The sequence below is a fragment of the Perognathus longimembris genome, chromosome 12 (genome assembly GCF_023159225.1).
Source record: "Perognathus longimembris pacificus isolate PPM17 chromosome 12, ASM2315922v1, whole genome shotgun sequence".
In the NCBI taxonomy this organism is placed as follows: domain Eukaryota; kingdom Metazoa; phylum Chordata; class Mammalia; order Rodentia; family Heteromyidae; genus Perognathus; species Perognathus longimembris.
In genome coordinates this window covers 13,219,888-13,237,711 of record NC_063172.1, presented here as the reverse complement: position 1 = coordinate 13,237,711, position 17,824 = coordinate 13,219,888, and the positions used below count along the sequence as shown (strand labels likewise).

Below are 17,824 nucleotides of genomic sequence, written 5' to 3'. Positions count from 1 at the left end.
TATTTTCTAAAACTGAAGAAATAAATTTGAGACTTCATATCTGTTTTATTACACAAGCTATACATACAAAATGAAATACTTATGATCAAAGATTCATTTGAATCTCAAAAATAACCTATAATTAACTTCAATAAGTGAATATGCATGTTTATCTCCAGCAACATACACATACTTCAATGTTTGCAGTGATTAGCAATACTTATGGATTACGCGATACAGCATTTATTAATTAAGGTATCCAAAGTACTAGGTTTTAGGAAGTTTTAAGTATCTAGATAAAAAAAAAAAGACATCTTAATTCAAACTGTAGCATTTTGGGTGAGGGTGTAGCTCAGTGGTAGAGGTCATGTGTAACATACATGAGAACATAGACCCAATCCCTATCACCTTCCCCACCCCCAATACCTCAACTTCTTTTATTTAGTGTTCTCTGTTCTCCTCAGTTTCCAATAGAAGCTATTTTCAAAATTAACACTAGAATTCCCACCCCCCTCCTAACAAGAGTATGTATGGAAGTGAATGATTTAAGCTTTAAAAAAGTAGTGTATTTTTTGGCATCAGCAGTTTAAAAATTCACACATACCTGTGTACAAAAAATATAAGCTAAACACAATTTTGGAAAGACAAGTCTTCAAATTTAAAATGTTTGCTTATTAAAATGGTTAACAAGACAGTTGTTAATATTTTTTGTAGATACAATTATAAAAGGCAGACATTTAAACTTTTTTTTTCTTTCTTTCTGGTCCTGGGGCTTGGCCTGGGTACTGTCCCTGAGCTTCTTTTTGTTCAAGATTACTGCTCTATCACTTAAGCCACAGTGCCCCTTCTGGCTTTTTCTGAGTAGTTTATTAGAGGTAAGAATGTCATGGACTTTACTGCTCTGGCTGGCTTTGAACTGTGATACTCAGCTCTCAGCCTCCTGAGTGGCTAGGATTATAGTTGTGAGCCACTGGAGTCTGGCTCAAAATCTTGATTAACCCAAATTATAGTGACAAAAATGCTTTTCTAAAAATATTCTAATAATCAAGTATAGAACTATGATACAGCAGCCCTTTTACTAGTCATGACTTGAATTCTGGTTTTTAAGTGGACAGGGAAGGGAAATGAAAGGCAGATTGGACAGAGTATTGAAGAAAAGACGACAAAGAGGATAGCAAAGTTACAATAACCTATGTTGAGTTCCCTTTCTTTTTTTGTAGTTGTGGAATCAAATCCAGGGCTTTACACATGCTAGGTAACTGCTCTACAATAAGCTACACCCTCAGCCCAAACCTGTTTAGGAAGGGTAAAATCAAGTGCTTAATACAAAAAATTTTTCATGTTGCTAATTATCCTTAAGTGACAAAACATTTGCTATCCAAATAGCTTTATTAGAACTGGTCAAACTTCAACTATTACTGTTATTACAATTCAAACAAACTTCCAATATTTGTCAATTATTTTACATATGTACATAAATATCAGAAGAGTTTAAATATTTTTGTTTTACTATTTTAAGTTTTTCTGGAAGATGCAGGATTTTATCTTGCATCAGTTACGTGGACTTGTCCGAAGTAAATTAAATACGAGCTGAATATAAAAAGTACTTGCTAGTTACAATGACATCATGATCTGGAACAACTGAAGTTTTTTATCTCTTGCTCCATTTTCTATATAAAGGGTGGGGGAAAAAATAGTAAGTTTCAACACTAGAAAAGCAAAAACAAAATAATCTCGTTGCTATTAAAAGAAATTAACTCTCCTAAAGCTACCAACATCTAGGTAAATTAATCAATTTTACTGGTCACTTATATATTAATATTGGAGCCTGGGAATATGGCCTAGTGGTAAAGTGCTTGCCTAGTATATATTAATATTTTATGCTTTACAACCAACAGCTTTACACCCGTATATTATACGCTGTATGTATCTTGTTCTAGTAGGTATATAGCAAACACAATTTTACACTTTGCAGACACTGGTAAAATGCATATATAACATCATCTAATACAAACTTTAAACATTAATATTCTAGTACTATCTATAAGGATTAAAAACAGGTAGGTGTATCTCAGAAGGCTAATTATCTTCATTAAAACATACAAAATAAAGAATTCCCAGGAGCTGAGAGTACCAGTGACCCATGCTTCTAATCTTCATTATTTAGGAAGTTGAAATCTAAGGATCACAGTTCAAAAACCAACTGAAGAACACAAATCTGAGAGATTCTCATCTCCAAGTAAGCACCAAAAACCTCAGAAGTGGAGGTTTGGTTCAAATGATAGAGCACCAGCTTTGAGTAGAAAAGGTCAAGCAAGAATTGAGGCCTTCAGTTCAAGAGACCCTACTGTCTCACTGAAACTGCAGTTCCATTGTTCATCATAAAGACAAACCCATGAAGATTTAAACTTAAAACAGTAGCTAGAAATAATTCATAACCCATGTATTAAAATGGCATTTAAATTCCTTTTTTATGATTTGAGATATGGTCTCATTATGTAGTACTGGCTGAACTTAAACTCACTATGTAGTCCAGAGAGCCTAGAATTCACAATCCTCCTGCTTCAGCCTCCCAAGTGCTGAGACTAAACCTGGCTTCTAAACTTTTCATAATCAGTTAAATAAGTTTCTGCTTTCTTATACAAAAAGAACATTTAAAAATAATTCAACTCAGTAATTTACCTGAATAAGTGTGGTTTTATCATAGTCCTCGCGATGCTGATAAATACACTGGCTGAGAACTGCATATAAATTTTCCAGTTGAAATATATTGTATTTTTCACTTTTCTTAACAACAGTCTTTAAAATATCCTAAAAAAAAACATGAGTGTTTCACATGTAAGATAAAATTCTGTGAGACAAGGCATTTAATTCTGAAAGTTTTGGAAAGTGGCATCATTGTAAAAGACAGAGAATACACAAAAGCATTTGAGGAGATGTGGCAGCTCCTGACACTTAGCTACACTTAACTTCATCATCATTCTGTGACCCTGGCCTTTGCATTGTGTAAACTTCATTCTCAAAACTACCGCTGAGGAGGATGCGAATTTCAGTTCTATCCAAAATGTCCACAAATTTAAAAATAACTTCAAGTTAGGTTAATAGTGTACTTAATGGCAGTATAGACACATTACAATCAAGTCCTCATAAAACTAAAAATAACACCAGGCACCGTTGGTTCACGCCTGTGATCCTAGCTACTCAGGAGGCTAAGAGCTGAAGATCATAGTTCAAAACCAGCCCAGGCAGGAAAGTCTTTGAGACTCTTATCTCTCATAAACTACTCAGACAATGCCAAAAGTGGTGCTGTGGGCTCAAGTGGTAAAGCACTATTAGCTAAGAGGCGCTCAGGGACAGAGCCCAGGCCCTGAGTTCAAGCCCCAGGACTTGCCAAAAAACAAACAAACAAAACCCCCAAAAAGCCACACACAAAAAACACTAAAAATAAATACTACATAAATGCTATGTTACTTGTCACTTTGGTATTCCTTTTATAAAACAGACTTCTGGTTAGTGTTCCTTTTTTTCTGAACACTAAAAATCATATAACTATATTTTTACAATTATTCAAATGTGGCCCTCTCAGGATGTGTCATCACAATGAAGAAAACCACATAAGATGGGTGCACGTAACAGTCATGAAAACAGGTGAGAAACCCATGATTTATATACATTAAGAAGTATAGGTCAGGGCTGGGGATATAGCCTAGTGGCAAGAGTGCCTGCCTCGGATACACGAGGCCCTAGGTTTGATTCCCCAGCACCACATATACAGAAAATGGCCAGAAGCGGCGCTGTGGCTCAAGTGGCAGAGTGCTAGCCTTGAGCGGGAAGAAGCCAGGGACAGTGCTCAGGCCCTGAGTCCAAGGCCCAGGACTGGCCAAAAAAAAAAAGAAGTATAGGTCAACAAATACATTAGTTCTCTCCAATAATTACCTTTATATAAATGTAAATTAATCTTCTCATAAAAGGTCATTATTGGGCTGGGAATGTGGCTTAGTGGTAGAGTGCTTGCCTAGCACACATGAAACCCTGGGTTCGATTCCTCAGTATCACATAAACAGAAAAAGCCAGAAGTGGCACTGTGGCAAGAGGTACAGTGCTGGCCTTGAACAAAAAGAAGCCAGGGACAGTGCTCAGGCCCTGAGTTCAAGCCTCAGGACTGGCAAAAAAAGGCATTATTTATTGCATGTCTAATAGATATACTAAACTATTATACAGCCTCTGTTTTGTCAGTTATAATACTTGAGGAAAGTAAAAAGCTGAAGTAATCTGAATAAAGTGCTATACCTGTATAGTGAGTAGAATAAAACTGGAAAATGCATAAGTGATTAATAAGGCAATTAATTGCTATACTTACCTCCTCAAAACATGAAGTAAATAAAGTTTCTCTTTTTATGGTCATGAGATTTTAATTTCACATTTTTTAATGTTAATTTTTTTCAAGCTGGGTACCTGTCATCTTAAGTTTTACTCAGGAGGCTGAGATCTGAGGATTAAAGTTCAAAGCCAGCCTGGGCAGACAAATCCATGAGAGACTATTGTCTACAATTAACAAGCAAAGCCAGAATGAGGCGTGACTTAAGTAGTAAGAATAAGTAGTAGTAGTAGTAGTAGTAGTAGTAAGCTTTAACAGAAAAAGCTAAGCAAGAGTGTGAGGTCCTGAAATCAAGCCACAGTACTGGCACAAACAGAAACAAAATTTAGGACAAACAAAGCAACTTGGAATCTTGAACTGGATCCTAGAATAGGAGGAAAAAACCAATACGAGTGCAGGAGAAAGACAGAGAGAAAAGAAAAATTTCCAGATGGACAAGATGTTTGTTACCTGCAGACTTACCAAGTACTTACACAGGAGAGAGTTCCTTCTATAATGTTAAAACTTATTATTTTTTTAATCTAGAGAAATAACTTCCTTTGCGATATCATTCTATATACTAAATCCAAACATTTTCAGACTTGAAATGTGGCTAAGATAAAACAGCTAAATTAGAATTGGGATGCAACTCTTTCTAGGGTGAAGTTAAAGGATAATACATCAGTTTTATTTCAAGTATGTTAAAGCAACTACTACACACATCCAAGGTGTTAGATGTGGAGGTGAAGACTGCTGCTGAGGAGTATAAAGGTGGGCATTCCAGAGTCAGCATCATCACCTTTACTGAGGTGATGATTAACCAGAAAACACAGTAGAGAAAAGGGTAAAGAAAAATCTGAGAAACTCATAAGCATGTATGGAGACAAGGATGCTTTAAGGAGATGGCATCAAGGGAAGAGAGTTATCCATACTGTAAAATGCTATCTGTTAGGATGCTATTTTATTTGAATAGTGAGGAAGAAAACCAAGTGGAGGGGAATGAACAGGGAAAGAGAAATGCCAAGAAATCTGGCAGTGCATCATAATTGCTTAGCTATTTTCCTTCTGGTTCTTCCCACAGATTCTCAGATATAATTCCTAATTTGGGACACAGGAAGAAGAGCAATAAAGGGAAACTAAGAGGAAGCAAAATTTTAGTTTCTCTTGTCCTTCCTATGTAGCCATTCTGTCACTAGTTCACAATCCAGTGTTTGGGAATTAACAGTATGTATAGAAGTATATGATTTCAATTTACATACCTGTAACTGTTCATGGTCCACAACAAGTGAGGGTGTAGGCTGAGAGAGAATTGCTAAAGCCTTTTCAACACTGATGAGCCGCTGCTGTTCTACCTGGGACTGTCTAGCTCGAGTCATTCGCAGAAGACACATTTCTAGAATGGAAAAGAGACAAATATTAGGCATATTAAATAACAAAGAATTTCACTAAAAACTAATTCTGGGTTAATCTTTAAAACATTGAAAAGTATTTCACAAATTGAGTATTTCAGGAGGGTCCTTCATATATTTGACTGCCTTGGGCACAATCCTAGAAGTTTATTCTATTTTATTTTTGGGGGGAGGGGGATCATGGGGCTTGAACTCCAGGCCTGGGCGTTGTCCCTGAGCTCTACAGCTCAAGGGTAGCACCCTACCACTTGAGCCAGTGCTACTTCTGTTTTTTTTTCTGTTCATGTGGTATCAAGGAATTGAACCCAGGGTTTCATGTATGCTAGGCAAGCATTCTACCACTAACCTACATTCCCAACCCACCAATCTTACTTTATATGACTAAATGTTTAGCTTTCCCACAAATCAAAAACAAAATCTAAAAAAGGTTAGAACCAACATAATTCGAAATAGAAAATGTGGGGAGTAGGACCATAGCAGTTAATACTAACAGATTTATTCAACAGCAAAGAATAAAAGAACAAACAAGATGCACACTGGTGACTCGTGCCTGTAATCCTAGCTACTCTGAGGCTGAGAGCCCAGGACCAAGGTCTGAAGCCATTCCAGGTGGGAAAGCCCATGAGATTTTTATCCCCATTTAATTAGCAAGAAGCTGGAAGTGGAGTTGTGGCTCAAATGATAGAGCACTGATCTGAGCACAAAAGCTCAGGGACAGCGCCCAGAGTTCGAGCCCCAGAACCAGAACACAAAAAAATAACAAACAAAAGGAGGAGTTGTTTTGATATCACTGAGCAAAAATTACAGGAAACTGCTTGTTTTGCTTAAAAAAAAAAGTGTCTTGCAGGCTTTTAAAGTTATTCAGTCACATTCTGGGCTATCTACGCTTTAAACTCCCTGCTTTTTGCTGGTTATTTTGGAGATGGGAGTCTACAATGATCTTTTCTGCTCAAGGCAGGCCCAGAACCATGATCTTCCAGATTTCTGCACACTACTGAGTCAGGATTACAAAAATGAACCACCAGCATTTTTAAACTGGTGGTTTAAAAATGAACCATCAACATTTTTAAACTGACCCTCACCTTTTGCTTCACTTTCCTCAGAAATGTCTATCATTTGACAGCTAGCAGCATCTCCATTGCAAGCAATCTTATCTTTTCTCAATTCTGTACATGCTGTAGTTTTCTTAGATTCTTCAAGTTCATTCTCATTATTACAATTACTGGGACTCTTATTTCTCAAGTCAATTTTGCCTTTGGAGATATTTTGCTGCTTCTCATTTTCTTCTACTGAAGACTCCCCTGTATTCCCAGGTTCAAGGTCTGCACTCGTATCTTGGATTTCCTCTGTGTCACTCTCCACTTGCTCATGGGCAGCATTTTGGCTATCATCCTTTGCCTGTGAAATTCTCCTCCGCTTTCTTTTGGTGCCCACATGCCACTTTGACTTTCTGTGAATTTTTCTCTTAAACTGAGCTAAAAAAAAAAAAGAGCGAGAGAGAAACAAGGATATCCAACAAATCTCTAAATTCTTAAAAGTCAGAGAAAAAAGCTCATAGTAAGGATGAAGAGGTTGAGAAAACACAAGCATCTTTGTATGGGTGGAATATAGAACTACAAAATAATATGAGAAGATGAGGATGGCCTGAATTCCAAGGCAGGAGGAAGAATAACAAAGACAAATAGCATTGTTGAATGTTTATGTACTTGCCAAAACAAACTGTAAAAGAGGGTCATCAGATTATTTATAATTTAGGTGGAAGTAATAGGAATCCAGTCAAATTTCAAACATCTACAGTAGAATTACATCCACAATGGGATCAGACAGACAGACACAGACACACACACACTGGGGTAAAGTAGACAAAAATAACTTTTTACAAGCAGTATACAGATTTAGTTTTAGTTTCTGATTGGCACACAGCTCAGGGACAGTGCCCAAGCCCTGAGTTCAAGTCAGGACTGACAGAAAAGAAAATAATGTACAGTTGTTTCAGTCTTAGCAAAATGTTATTCATTTTTTAAAAAGGGAGGGAGAGAGTACTGGCATTAGAAGAGAACGAAGGTTATGGTTTTATAAATGAAAATTATTCAAGAGTATTTACCAGGAGTGCTGCAAGCAACGGGAATACGAGGTATCTTTGGCTTTTCATTCTGCTCCAGATCTGACTTTTTGTCTCCAACAGGCAGAGTACTGTGCTTTGGCATCACATGGTAGTAAGATGGGGCATACTTGGAGGAGCTACAACCTTATAAACATGCAGTATTTCAAAAAGGATGTCCAGATTTCAAAATTACATGAAGGATTAAAAAGGATTCCATACATTACATATGAATCCTACTTTTCTAGGGCCAAGTCATTTTCCTACCTCTTTTCTTTCTAGATTCCTGAATTTCTTCACAAAGCTGCTCAAAGTCTTCATCAAGTTCTTCTTTAATTATTGCATAGGCTGTATCTCTTAAAGCACAGGCTCTATGCCTAATAAGGCGGTCTGAGAAATGAATAAGCAAATACAATTCTTAATCTTTACCCTTTTATTATTTACCTATAAAAATGGTCTCAATTTTGTGGGCTAAGAAAGTAGCCCAATTTGTTATAATTCCCTTTTACTTTTACCACAGTAGTACAGTTATTAGAATTGTGTTCTGCTTTTGGTACAAGTCTAATTCTTTGGCTATAATCAATGTGAGATTATACACTTACAGTTTTAGTGCTGTACCCTATTCAATCCCTTTGAAATATCAGAAACAGGAGTGTAGCTCAGTGAGCTTTCCAATTATTTAACAGAACTCTTAGTAGTTCCTTATTCTAACCAACCTAACTTATGAGCACCAACAACCAGAAATCTGGAAAGATATCTCCAATTGCCTGGGTACTGTCTCTGAGCCGAGTTGCGCTCAGCCACTTGAACCACAGCTCTACTTCTGGCTTTTTTAGGGGGGTTGGGAGGGGGAGGGAAAAGAGTCTCATGAACTTTCCTGCCTGGACTGGCTTTTTGAACAGCAATCCTCAGATCTCAGCCTCCTAAGTAGGTAGGATTAAAAGTGTGAGCCACCAGCACGTGGCTGATTTTTTTTTTCTTTGTTCCAGTCCTGGGAATTGAACTCAGGGCCTGGGAACTGGCCTTGATTCTTTTGCTTAAAGCTAGTACTCTACTCTACCACTAGAGCCACAGCGCCACTTCTGGCTTCTGTTTATGTGGTTCCGAGGAATCAAACCCAGGGCTTCATGTATTCTAGGCAAGCAATCTACCACTAAGCCACATTCCCAGCTCCCCTCCCCCTTTAAATCACTAGTATTAGCAAGTATTATGCAATATAACTTTTGTTTGTATACTGGAATTTGAACTCAGAGCTTTCCATCTGCTAGACAAGTACTCTACTGAGTTGCACTTCCAACTTTACAATATCACTTTTGTAATAACTGCAATAGTCTTAACTAAGAAAATCTTTTAAAGTTTGTGTTTCATTAGTGTTTCTTTCCACTTTGTAAAAGAGCACTGACATGCTAAGTAAGCAAATGGTCTTGTGCCTCATTGCAGAATGAATCACATAATTATCAATATACAGTACAGATGAAGCTCCCAAATTTGAATACGCTTTTAAGTATAAAATTTAAAAGTTGTGAGTGAAAATACTGCATTCAAAATCTGCCTTTGCCCTTTTGTGGCAGTATGACTTTGAGTGAGGTTTTTAACCTTGGAAAGGTTGTTGTGAGCATTAAATGGCATGAGCAATGTAATGTATCTGTAATATAGCACTTATATAAAAACACCAGCAACAGAAGCAAAATACATTAATGCTCACCTCCAGGATCTCTATCTGGATTGTATTCTAAAGCGTTACTACAGATTAGATCAATATCTCTCAAATAGTCTTTCACAGTCAGATACTTGTGTAGATCAATTTTACTAATCATAGATGAAAGGTCCATTGGCTCCTTTATCACAGTGACATAATCTGGAACCTAAAATTCAAACAAGTGACCAGATCACTAAATTAATATTAGCATTAAAAAATGTTCTTCAAGTTTCTTCCAAGAAATACAAGGAATAAAAAATAAGAAATAAGACTACTTTATAAATATAAAACTTTTGGCTCTATCAAAATCAGCTTGTTTTACATTTACACCTTTCCCTGTGCAGCTAATTTTCCATTAACATCTTTTGAAGAACTTTTTTTTTTTTTGCCAGTCCTGGGCCTTGGACTTAGGGCCTGAGCACTGTCCCTGGCTTCTTTTTGCTCAAGGCTAGCACTCTGCTACTTGAGCCACAGCGCCACTTCTGGCCATTTTCTGTATATGTGGTACCAAGGAATCAAACCTAGAGCTTCATGTATATGAGGCAAGCACTCTTGCCTCTAGGCCACAATCCCAGCCCGTGAAAGACATCTTTTGAAATGCTTTTCCTCATTTAAATGCCATCTATCCATCACTCTCAACTTAAGAGACAAGAACAGACTTTCTATCATGCACCAGGTCACATGCCTACAATCTCCCTAGAAAGTTGAGGCAAAGCAAGAGGATCCTTCATCAGAGGTGAGCCTGAGCTCCAGGGCATGTTCCAGAACAGTCTGTGCTACATTCCAAGTCCCTGACTCTGGCTAAATGCCAACTGTGCAGGTCACAGTATTGGCACATGCAGTACTGGCACATGGCATTAAGACATTCTCAATTTTACCTTTAGAATGTTTGGGTTGGGTGGAAAAAGGCTAACTGTCTATTTTCTCAGTAGGAATATATATATATATATATATATATATATATATATATACTCAATAGCTCTTCAAGTCTTGACATTAGTGAACATGAATTCAACACAAACTTTCCATATAGAAAACAAGTTCATAGTATGAACTACTCAAATATTCTGATTCTGAAGGATTATGGCTTAGAACACACGTATGCCAAAGATTAAATCAATACCTCATCGGGGTCAACAGGCTTAGTAAATGCTCGGAATCGTTTGTCAATGGCAAGCCTGTGTGTGACATTTCTTAAGAAAATCCTCAGTTCTCTAAATGTATCTTCTTCTTGCTCTTCTAGTCGTTTTAGTTCTTCTTCAGTCAGTGGTTTTGGTTCAGGTGGTGGTGCTACTGGGAGTACCTCTAAGGCCTGCAAAACTTTACATAAAGATTTTTAGTTAAATTCTGGTAAACTCTCAGGGTAATGTTTGTATCTGCCAGGAATTCAAGACTATAAAAGCATCATTGTTTTTTTCTACTACCGAATAAATATTTTCCAGAAAGTGACTGATAATTTGGAATGCTAATTCCTCCAAGTCATATACCTCTGGTACATTGTTTTTTTGGACGGTCCTGGGGCTTGAACTCATGGCTTGGGCACTATCTTTTGTTGGTTCAAAGTGGCAAGAGTGTTAGCATTGAGATAAAGAGCTCAGGGACAGTGCACAGGGCCTGAGTTCAAGCCCTATGACCAACCCCCCAGCTCCCCACAAAAAACAATAGAACCTCAATGCAATCCCTAAAGAATCTCAATAACCCAGTGAAGAAATGGGTAAAGGAGGCAAAAAGAGACTTCTCAGTAGTAAGAATTACCAATAAACACACGAGGAACATCTCTGGCTATAAAGGAAATGCAAGTTTAAAAGTGTTGAAATGTCATCTCACCCCATTAAGAATGGCCATCATCAAGAACATGAACAAGTGCTGGCAGGGGTGTGGGAAGAGGAATCCTATTATACTGTTGGTGGGAAGTTTCTTTTGTTCAAGGCTAGCACTCTACCACGTGAGCCACAGTGCCACTTCTGGCTTTTTCTGTTTATGTGGTAGTAAGGAATTGAATCCAGGGCCTTCATGCGTGGTAGGCAAGCACTCTACCACTAAGGCACATTCCCAGCCCCCTCTGGTACATTTTAAGATTAGAACCTAGTAAAAAAAAAAAATTTTTTTTTTAGGTCAGAGACCATTACTTGAACTCAGTACCTGATGGTTTTGCTCAATGGCTAGTGCCCTACCAACTGAGCCACACCTCCAACTCCAAAAAACTTTTAATTGTATCTGAGTATTATAACTACAAGAAAGCAAGCTCTTTACTGGTTTTTGAACTAGTGATAAATTTCAAATAGTTTAATTTTCTTTAGATGGATATCTTGAGTACTGAGTTTAAAAAGGATAATAGATCTGCACCAAGAAGGTGACAATTTATCAAGGGAGTTCTAAGACATTAAATACATCATTTTCAAGATCAGTAGTATGAAAAAGTTATGTAGAAATTTACACAAAAATGAAGGATATAAGCTAGATACAGGTGTCTCATGCCTATAATCCTAGCTACTTAGGTAGCTGAGATCTCAAGACTAGTTCAAAAACCAGGCAAGGCAGGAAAGCTTGTGAGATTCTAATTTCCAATTAACTAAGTGATAAGAGCACTAGTCTTGAATGAACAACCCATGGGAGAGCATGAAGCAGGGCTCAAGCCTGGTTCAAGCACTAGCAAATGCCTGTATGCACATAACACGTATGTATACACACACACGGGGGAGGGGGGGAGAGGGAGGGGGGAGAGAGAGAGAGGAGAGAGAGAGAGAGAGAGAGAGAGAGAGAGAGAGAGAGAGAGAGAGAGAGAGAGAGAGAGAGAGAGAGAGAGAGAGAGAGAAAATGAGCTTAAGGGTAGACTGGGGCTATCCCACCAAATACTTGGTGTGCCTCATGAACTTCAATATAAGTGGTGGCTCACACCTATAATCCTAGCTACACAAGAGGATGAGATCTAAGGTCTAGGTTTGAAGCCAGCCCAGGCAGGAAAGTTGGTGAGACTCTTATCTCCAAATAGCCACTCAAAACCCTAAGTGGTGTCATAGTTCAAAGTGGTAGAGTGTTAGTATTGAAATAAAGAGATCAGGGACAGTGCACAGGTCCTGAGCTCAAGCCCCATGACCAATCCCCCAACACCCCACAAAAATAGAACCTCAATGCAACCCCTAATGAAACAATAACCCAAGAAATGGGTAAAGGAGGTAAACAGAGACTTTTCAGAAGAATGATCAATAAACACATGAGGAAATATTCAACATCTCTGGCTATAAAGGAAATGCAAGTTTAAAAGTGCTGAAATTTCAACTTAACTCATTAAGAATGGCCATCATCAAGAACATGAACAAGTGCTGGCAGGGATGTGGAGAAAAGGAATCCTAAAGTTATAGAAACAGCCCAGATGCCATTCAATAGACAATAGATCTACAAAATGTGGTATATGTATACATGTTTTTTTTTTTTTGGGGGGGGGTGTTATCAAGAGGGGGATGGCATATGAATAGAGATAATAAGGGTGGGTGAATGTAGCCAATATTCAATGTACATATATGAAAATGGAGCCATGAAGATGGAGGGAATATGTAGGGTTAGCATAGAGAACAATGGAAGGAATGACACTGATCAAAATGCATTGTATTTAGAAACAGATTTGGTGAATTGAAACCCTTTTGTACAACTACTTAAATAAAATATATTTAAAAATGAAAAAACATCATTTTAACAGGAAGAATGGATTTTTTTTTTAAAGCAGCTGATAAACCAACTGTATGATTGAAGTTTTGAGCTCATGATATCTGACATTTTAATCTCTCTTTTTTATTATGGCTTGGATACTTAGTGGCTCATGCCTGTTACTTTAGTTCCTCATTAGGCTGAGTTTTAAGGATTATGGTTAAAAGCCAGCCTAGGCACGCTTTGAAGTCCTTGAAACTCTTATCTCCAATTAACCACCAGAAAGCTAGAAGTGGAGTTATGGCTCAAGTGGCAAAGTGCTTGCTTTGAACAAAAAGCTCAGCAAAGCCAGGTTCCAGTGGCTCACATCTACCATCCTAGCTACTCAGGAGGCTGAGATCTGAGGATCATGGATGGAATCCTAGGTAGGAAAGTCCTTGAGACTTGTATCTCCAATTAACTATTAGATAACTGGAAGTGGCGCTGTGGCTCAAAGTGGTAAAGTGGTAGTTGTAAATGCACAAGTTCAGGGACAGTATCCAGACCCTGAGGTTCAAGCCCCATGACTGACAAAAAAAATTAAAAAAGAATGGTCAGTGACAGCCCCCAGACCTGGGGTTCAAGCTTTAGAATGGGCATATACATGCATGTGTGCATACATACACTTTATTATTAGCTTTTAGAAAGGCGACTAACCTGCTTTCTTTTTCGATATAGGAGCCTTGGCAGCTTGTTTGAGAATTAAATCTTCAAAAAACTTTGTTCTTTCTTCTTTACCTGGTAACTGGACATGAAAAACCTCTCCATAATCATGGATGAACAATTCTTGTACCTTAAGGAAAACAAATGAAAAACATACCATATATACCTATATGTAGTATTACACATATGGGGATATCAACCATTTAGTGGAACAGATTAATGAAAAATTTAACATAAAGTAACGTGGTTTGCCTTAGTATACTGAAAATGTCTGCTGTAATACCCAATAGGACAGTTCAGAAATCCTAGTTTCTCTGAATATGTATTTGATGGGTTATTATTTTTTTTTTACCATTTATACTGACATCATGAAAAGTTGGTTTTATATATCAAATAATTATTTTAAGTCAACAAACCAGGTATTAAAAAAATAATAATAAAGCAACAGTTTTCTTAATCTTTTAAAGCATTCTGAATTTATGAATAAACTATGTGTGTAACGGGTAAATAACAACACAGGGTCTTCCTAAAGACTCAAGAATGACTGGCATGGGGGCTGGGAACATGGCCTAGTGGCAAGAGTGCTTGCCTCATATACATGAAGACCTGGGTTTGATTCCTCAGCACCACATATATAGAAAAGGCCAGAAGTGGCGCTGTGACTCAAGTGGTAGAGTGCTAGCCTTGAACGAAGAGGCCAGGGACAGTGCTCAGACCCTGAGTTCAAGCTCCAAGACTGGCAAAAAAAAAAAAAAAAAAAGAATGACTGACATGGAGAACACAGAGGCATGGTCTCCTAGATATATGACTGTTTCGGGGGGGGGCAAGGGGGGACAGTAGAAACCAGGTCTGCAAGTAACAAACTTCTTTTCAAATGTATTTTCATATGTTTGGATCAGCGACTTTATATTATCTATCTAAAACAAACATAAAAAGATCTAGGATAGACCCATCAGTGGATCACAATAGCTCAACAGCTGTGTACACATGATCATATAAGATGAGGATAAGCAAAAAGAACTCCAAGAGAAGGACACAGGAGGATTCTATTGTTTAATGTTCTAGGTGAGTTTCCTTTGGCATACCCTACGTGGTTACTATATATGATTTTGGTACACTGGATATTGCATATATGCCTACCTGAACTAGGGAAGGGAAAGAAAAATGAGGGTGTAACAGATCACAAGAAATGTACTCACTACATTATGTAACTGTACCCCATTTGCACAACACCTTGTCAATAAAATTTAATTAGTAATAAAAAAAAGAATGACTGGCATGATTATATTGTATTTGAAGGGTTTGGGGATGTTGGTGGCTAAGGCCTTTAATTTTAGCTACTCAAGAGACAGAACTGAGGATGGCAGGAAAAGTCCATGAGATTCTTACCTTCAAGTAACCACCACAAAGCCAGAGGAGCAGCTGTGGCTTAAGTGCTAAAGCAACAGCTTTGAGCAGAGAAAGCTAAGGGACAGTGCACAGACTCCAATTTCCAGCCCCAGCACACACGTGCATGCACATGGATTCTAACAAATGTCATATCATAGAAGAAATGTTTAATGTAAAGAAGGTTGTGTCAGAGTGGAAATAAAAATGAACAAACAAAGAGTATTCAAAAACACAGATTTGTCACTACAAAGAGATACCAGAGAGAAGCTCTATATGCTATGTGGGAAATAAGAGATTAAGAAATGAGATCATCAAACTAAACTGAACTTTCTTATTAAGAGAGTCTGAGCTAACAAAAAAATTGTTTACAAAATGTTTCAAAATAAGTGGCATAACCACATACAGGAAAGGCTATAAAGAAGTTTCTAGAAAAGCTTTTGCAAAGTAAAAAGTCACTAGAATGATGAGACAGACAGCCTAAAGAATGGGAGAAAATCTTTGCTAGCTACTCATTTGATAAGGAATTGCTAACTAGAATATAGAAAGGCCTCAAAACACAAAATTCCAAGAATCAACAATTCATAAATTAAACAATAAACCAACAATAAATGGGCCAATAAAATGATCAGACACTTCTCAAAAAAGTATGGTCAATAGACACACAAAGAAATGTTCAATATTGCTGGCTATAAAGAGCATCTGTGGTACTAGGGTTTGAACTTAAGAGCCTCATGCTCTCTTTTGCATTCTACCATGCTTCTAGTTCTGCTCTTTCCAGAGAGGATCTAACAGTCTCCCCCCCATCCCACCCCCCAGTCCTGGGGCTTGAACTCAGGGCCCTAGCACTGTCCTTGGGCTTCTTTTGCTCAAGGCTAGCACTCTACCACTTGAGCCGCAGCACCATTTCTGGCTTTTTCTGTTTATATGGTACTGGAGAATCAAACCCTGAGCTTTGTGCAAGCTAGGCAAGCACTACTACTATGCCACATTCTCAGCCCTGTAACAGATACTTTTAAAGAGATGGTCTAACAGATTTTTCTTGGCTCCTTGACTATAGGGCTTGGGGGGAAGGAAGAAACCCTTATACACTGTGTGTAGTGAGGTAAACTTGTGCAAACACTATGGAAATCAACATAAAGGTTCCTTTTTTGTGGCCAGTCCTGGGCCTTGGACTCAGGGCCTGAGCACTGTCCCTGGCTTCTTTTTGCTCAAGGCTAGCACTCTGCCACTTGAGCGGCGCGAGGCCCTAGGTTCGATTCCCCAGCACCACATATACAGAAAACGGCCAGAAGCGGCGCTGTGGCTCAAGTGGCAGAGTGCTAGCCTTGAGCGGGAAGAAGCCAGGGACAGTGCTCAGGCCCTGAGTCTAAGGCCCAGGACTGGCCAAAAAAAAAAAAAAAAAAAGATCTACCTACCATATGATCCACTTTTGAGAATGTATCTGAAGGAATGTAAGACATATCCTGTTTATTGCAGCATTATTCACTATAGTAAAGACATGGAATCAAAGTGCCCAACTGATGAACTGATAAATAACATATGGTATCCAGGAATAATGGAGTGGTTTTTCAACCACAAAGAATGCATTTTTTATTTTTTTGCAGTCCTGGGGCATAAACTCAGGGCCTGAGGAGGACTGTCCCTGGCTTCTTTTTGCTCAAGGCTAGCACCCTGCCAACTTGAGCCACAGCGCCACCTCTAGCCTTTTCTATATATGTGGTGCTGAGGAATCAAACCTAGAGCTTTATGTATATGAGGCAAGCACTAGGCAAGAGTCGCAGTCCCAGAATGAAATTATTTCATCTGCATGAAAACGGATACATTTGGAGATCATGTTAAGCAAAACCAGCTAGGTTCAGATGGGCAAATATAACATATTTTCTCACATGTATAGAATTTTAAGCCTAACATATGTATTTCTAGGATTGTATGAAGGAGGATAACAAAGGAAGAGGAGACAAGAGAAAATAATGGGTAATGAATATTGAAGAACATGTGTCATATGTATGAAGATGGCATAATGTAATCCACTAAAACTGTTTAACAAAGAGGTAGATAGCAATAGAGGAAGTTAATCTGGTCACCTTTGTACAATTTTTCTTTTAAAGAACTAGATAATTAAGACTAGAAACGTAACCACTACATTCAAAAGCTAGAAACGCAGCCACTACACTCAAAGGCTATAATATACACTCAGTGATCATTTCTCCTTGCTTATTAAACTTTCAAGTTTCACTATCAATTATTTAAACAAAGCCTGGTCCCTTGATAACCTCTTGGCCTCATTTCTTCTCACCCTGCCTCTCTCACAAACTGCACTAGCAACTCTGGCCTTGCAGATTCAGTACTGTCTCAGGGCCTCTGACCAGGGACTTTCTTTTAGTTAGATATTCAGGTAATCAAACAGTATACTACCTTACTTTTTTAGGTCCAATTTTTGTGTGTGTCAGAATTGAGGCTTGGAACTCTGTGCCTCAACTTGTCACTTAATGTTTTCTTCATGGCTGGTACTCTACCACTTGAATCTCTTGGACTGGCTATTG

General features: G+C 38.1%; 1 protein-coding gene across 3 annotated transcripts in view; it reads right to left on the bottom strand.

The window, feature by feature from the left end:
* Positions 1–959: 959 nt before the first annotated feature.
* Positions 960–17,824, bottom strand: part of Atad2 (ATPase family AAA domain containing 2) — a 47,214-nt gene continuing 30,349 nt past the window's right edge. For 2 of the 3 annotated variants that reach the window (XM_048358780.1, XM_048358781.1), the window contains exons 20-28: positions 13,887–14,022; positions 10,669–10,865; positions 9,552–9,711; positions 8,114–8,236; positions 7,850–7,993; positions 6,828–7,220; positions 5,596–5,729; positions 2,662–2,790; positions 960–1,649 (exon numbers count right to left, since the gene is read on the bottom strand). In XM_048358780.1, coding sequence (XP_048214737.1) covers positions 1,605–1,649; positions 2,662–2,790; positions 5,596–5,729; positions 6,828–7,220; positions 7,850–7,993; positions 8,114–8,236; positions 9,552–9,711; positions 10,669–10,865; positions 13,887–14,022 — 1,461 coding nt within the window. In that variant the 3' untranslated portion in view covers positions 960–1,604. The remainder of the gene's footprint in view (positions 1,650–2,661; positions 2,791–5,595; positions 5,730–6,827; positions 7,221–7,849; positions 7,994–8,113; positions 8,237–9,551; positions 9,712–10,668; positions 10,866–13,886; positions 14,023–17,824) is intronic. The other variant, XM_048358782.1, reaches the window with a different exon arrangement.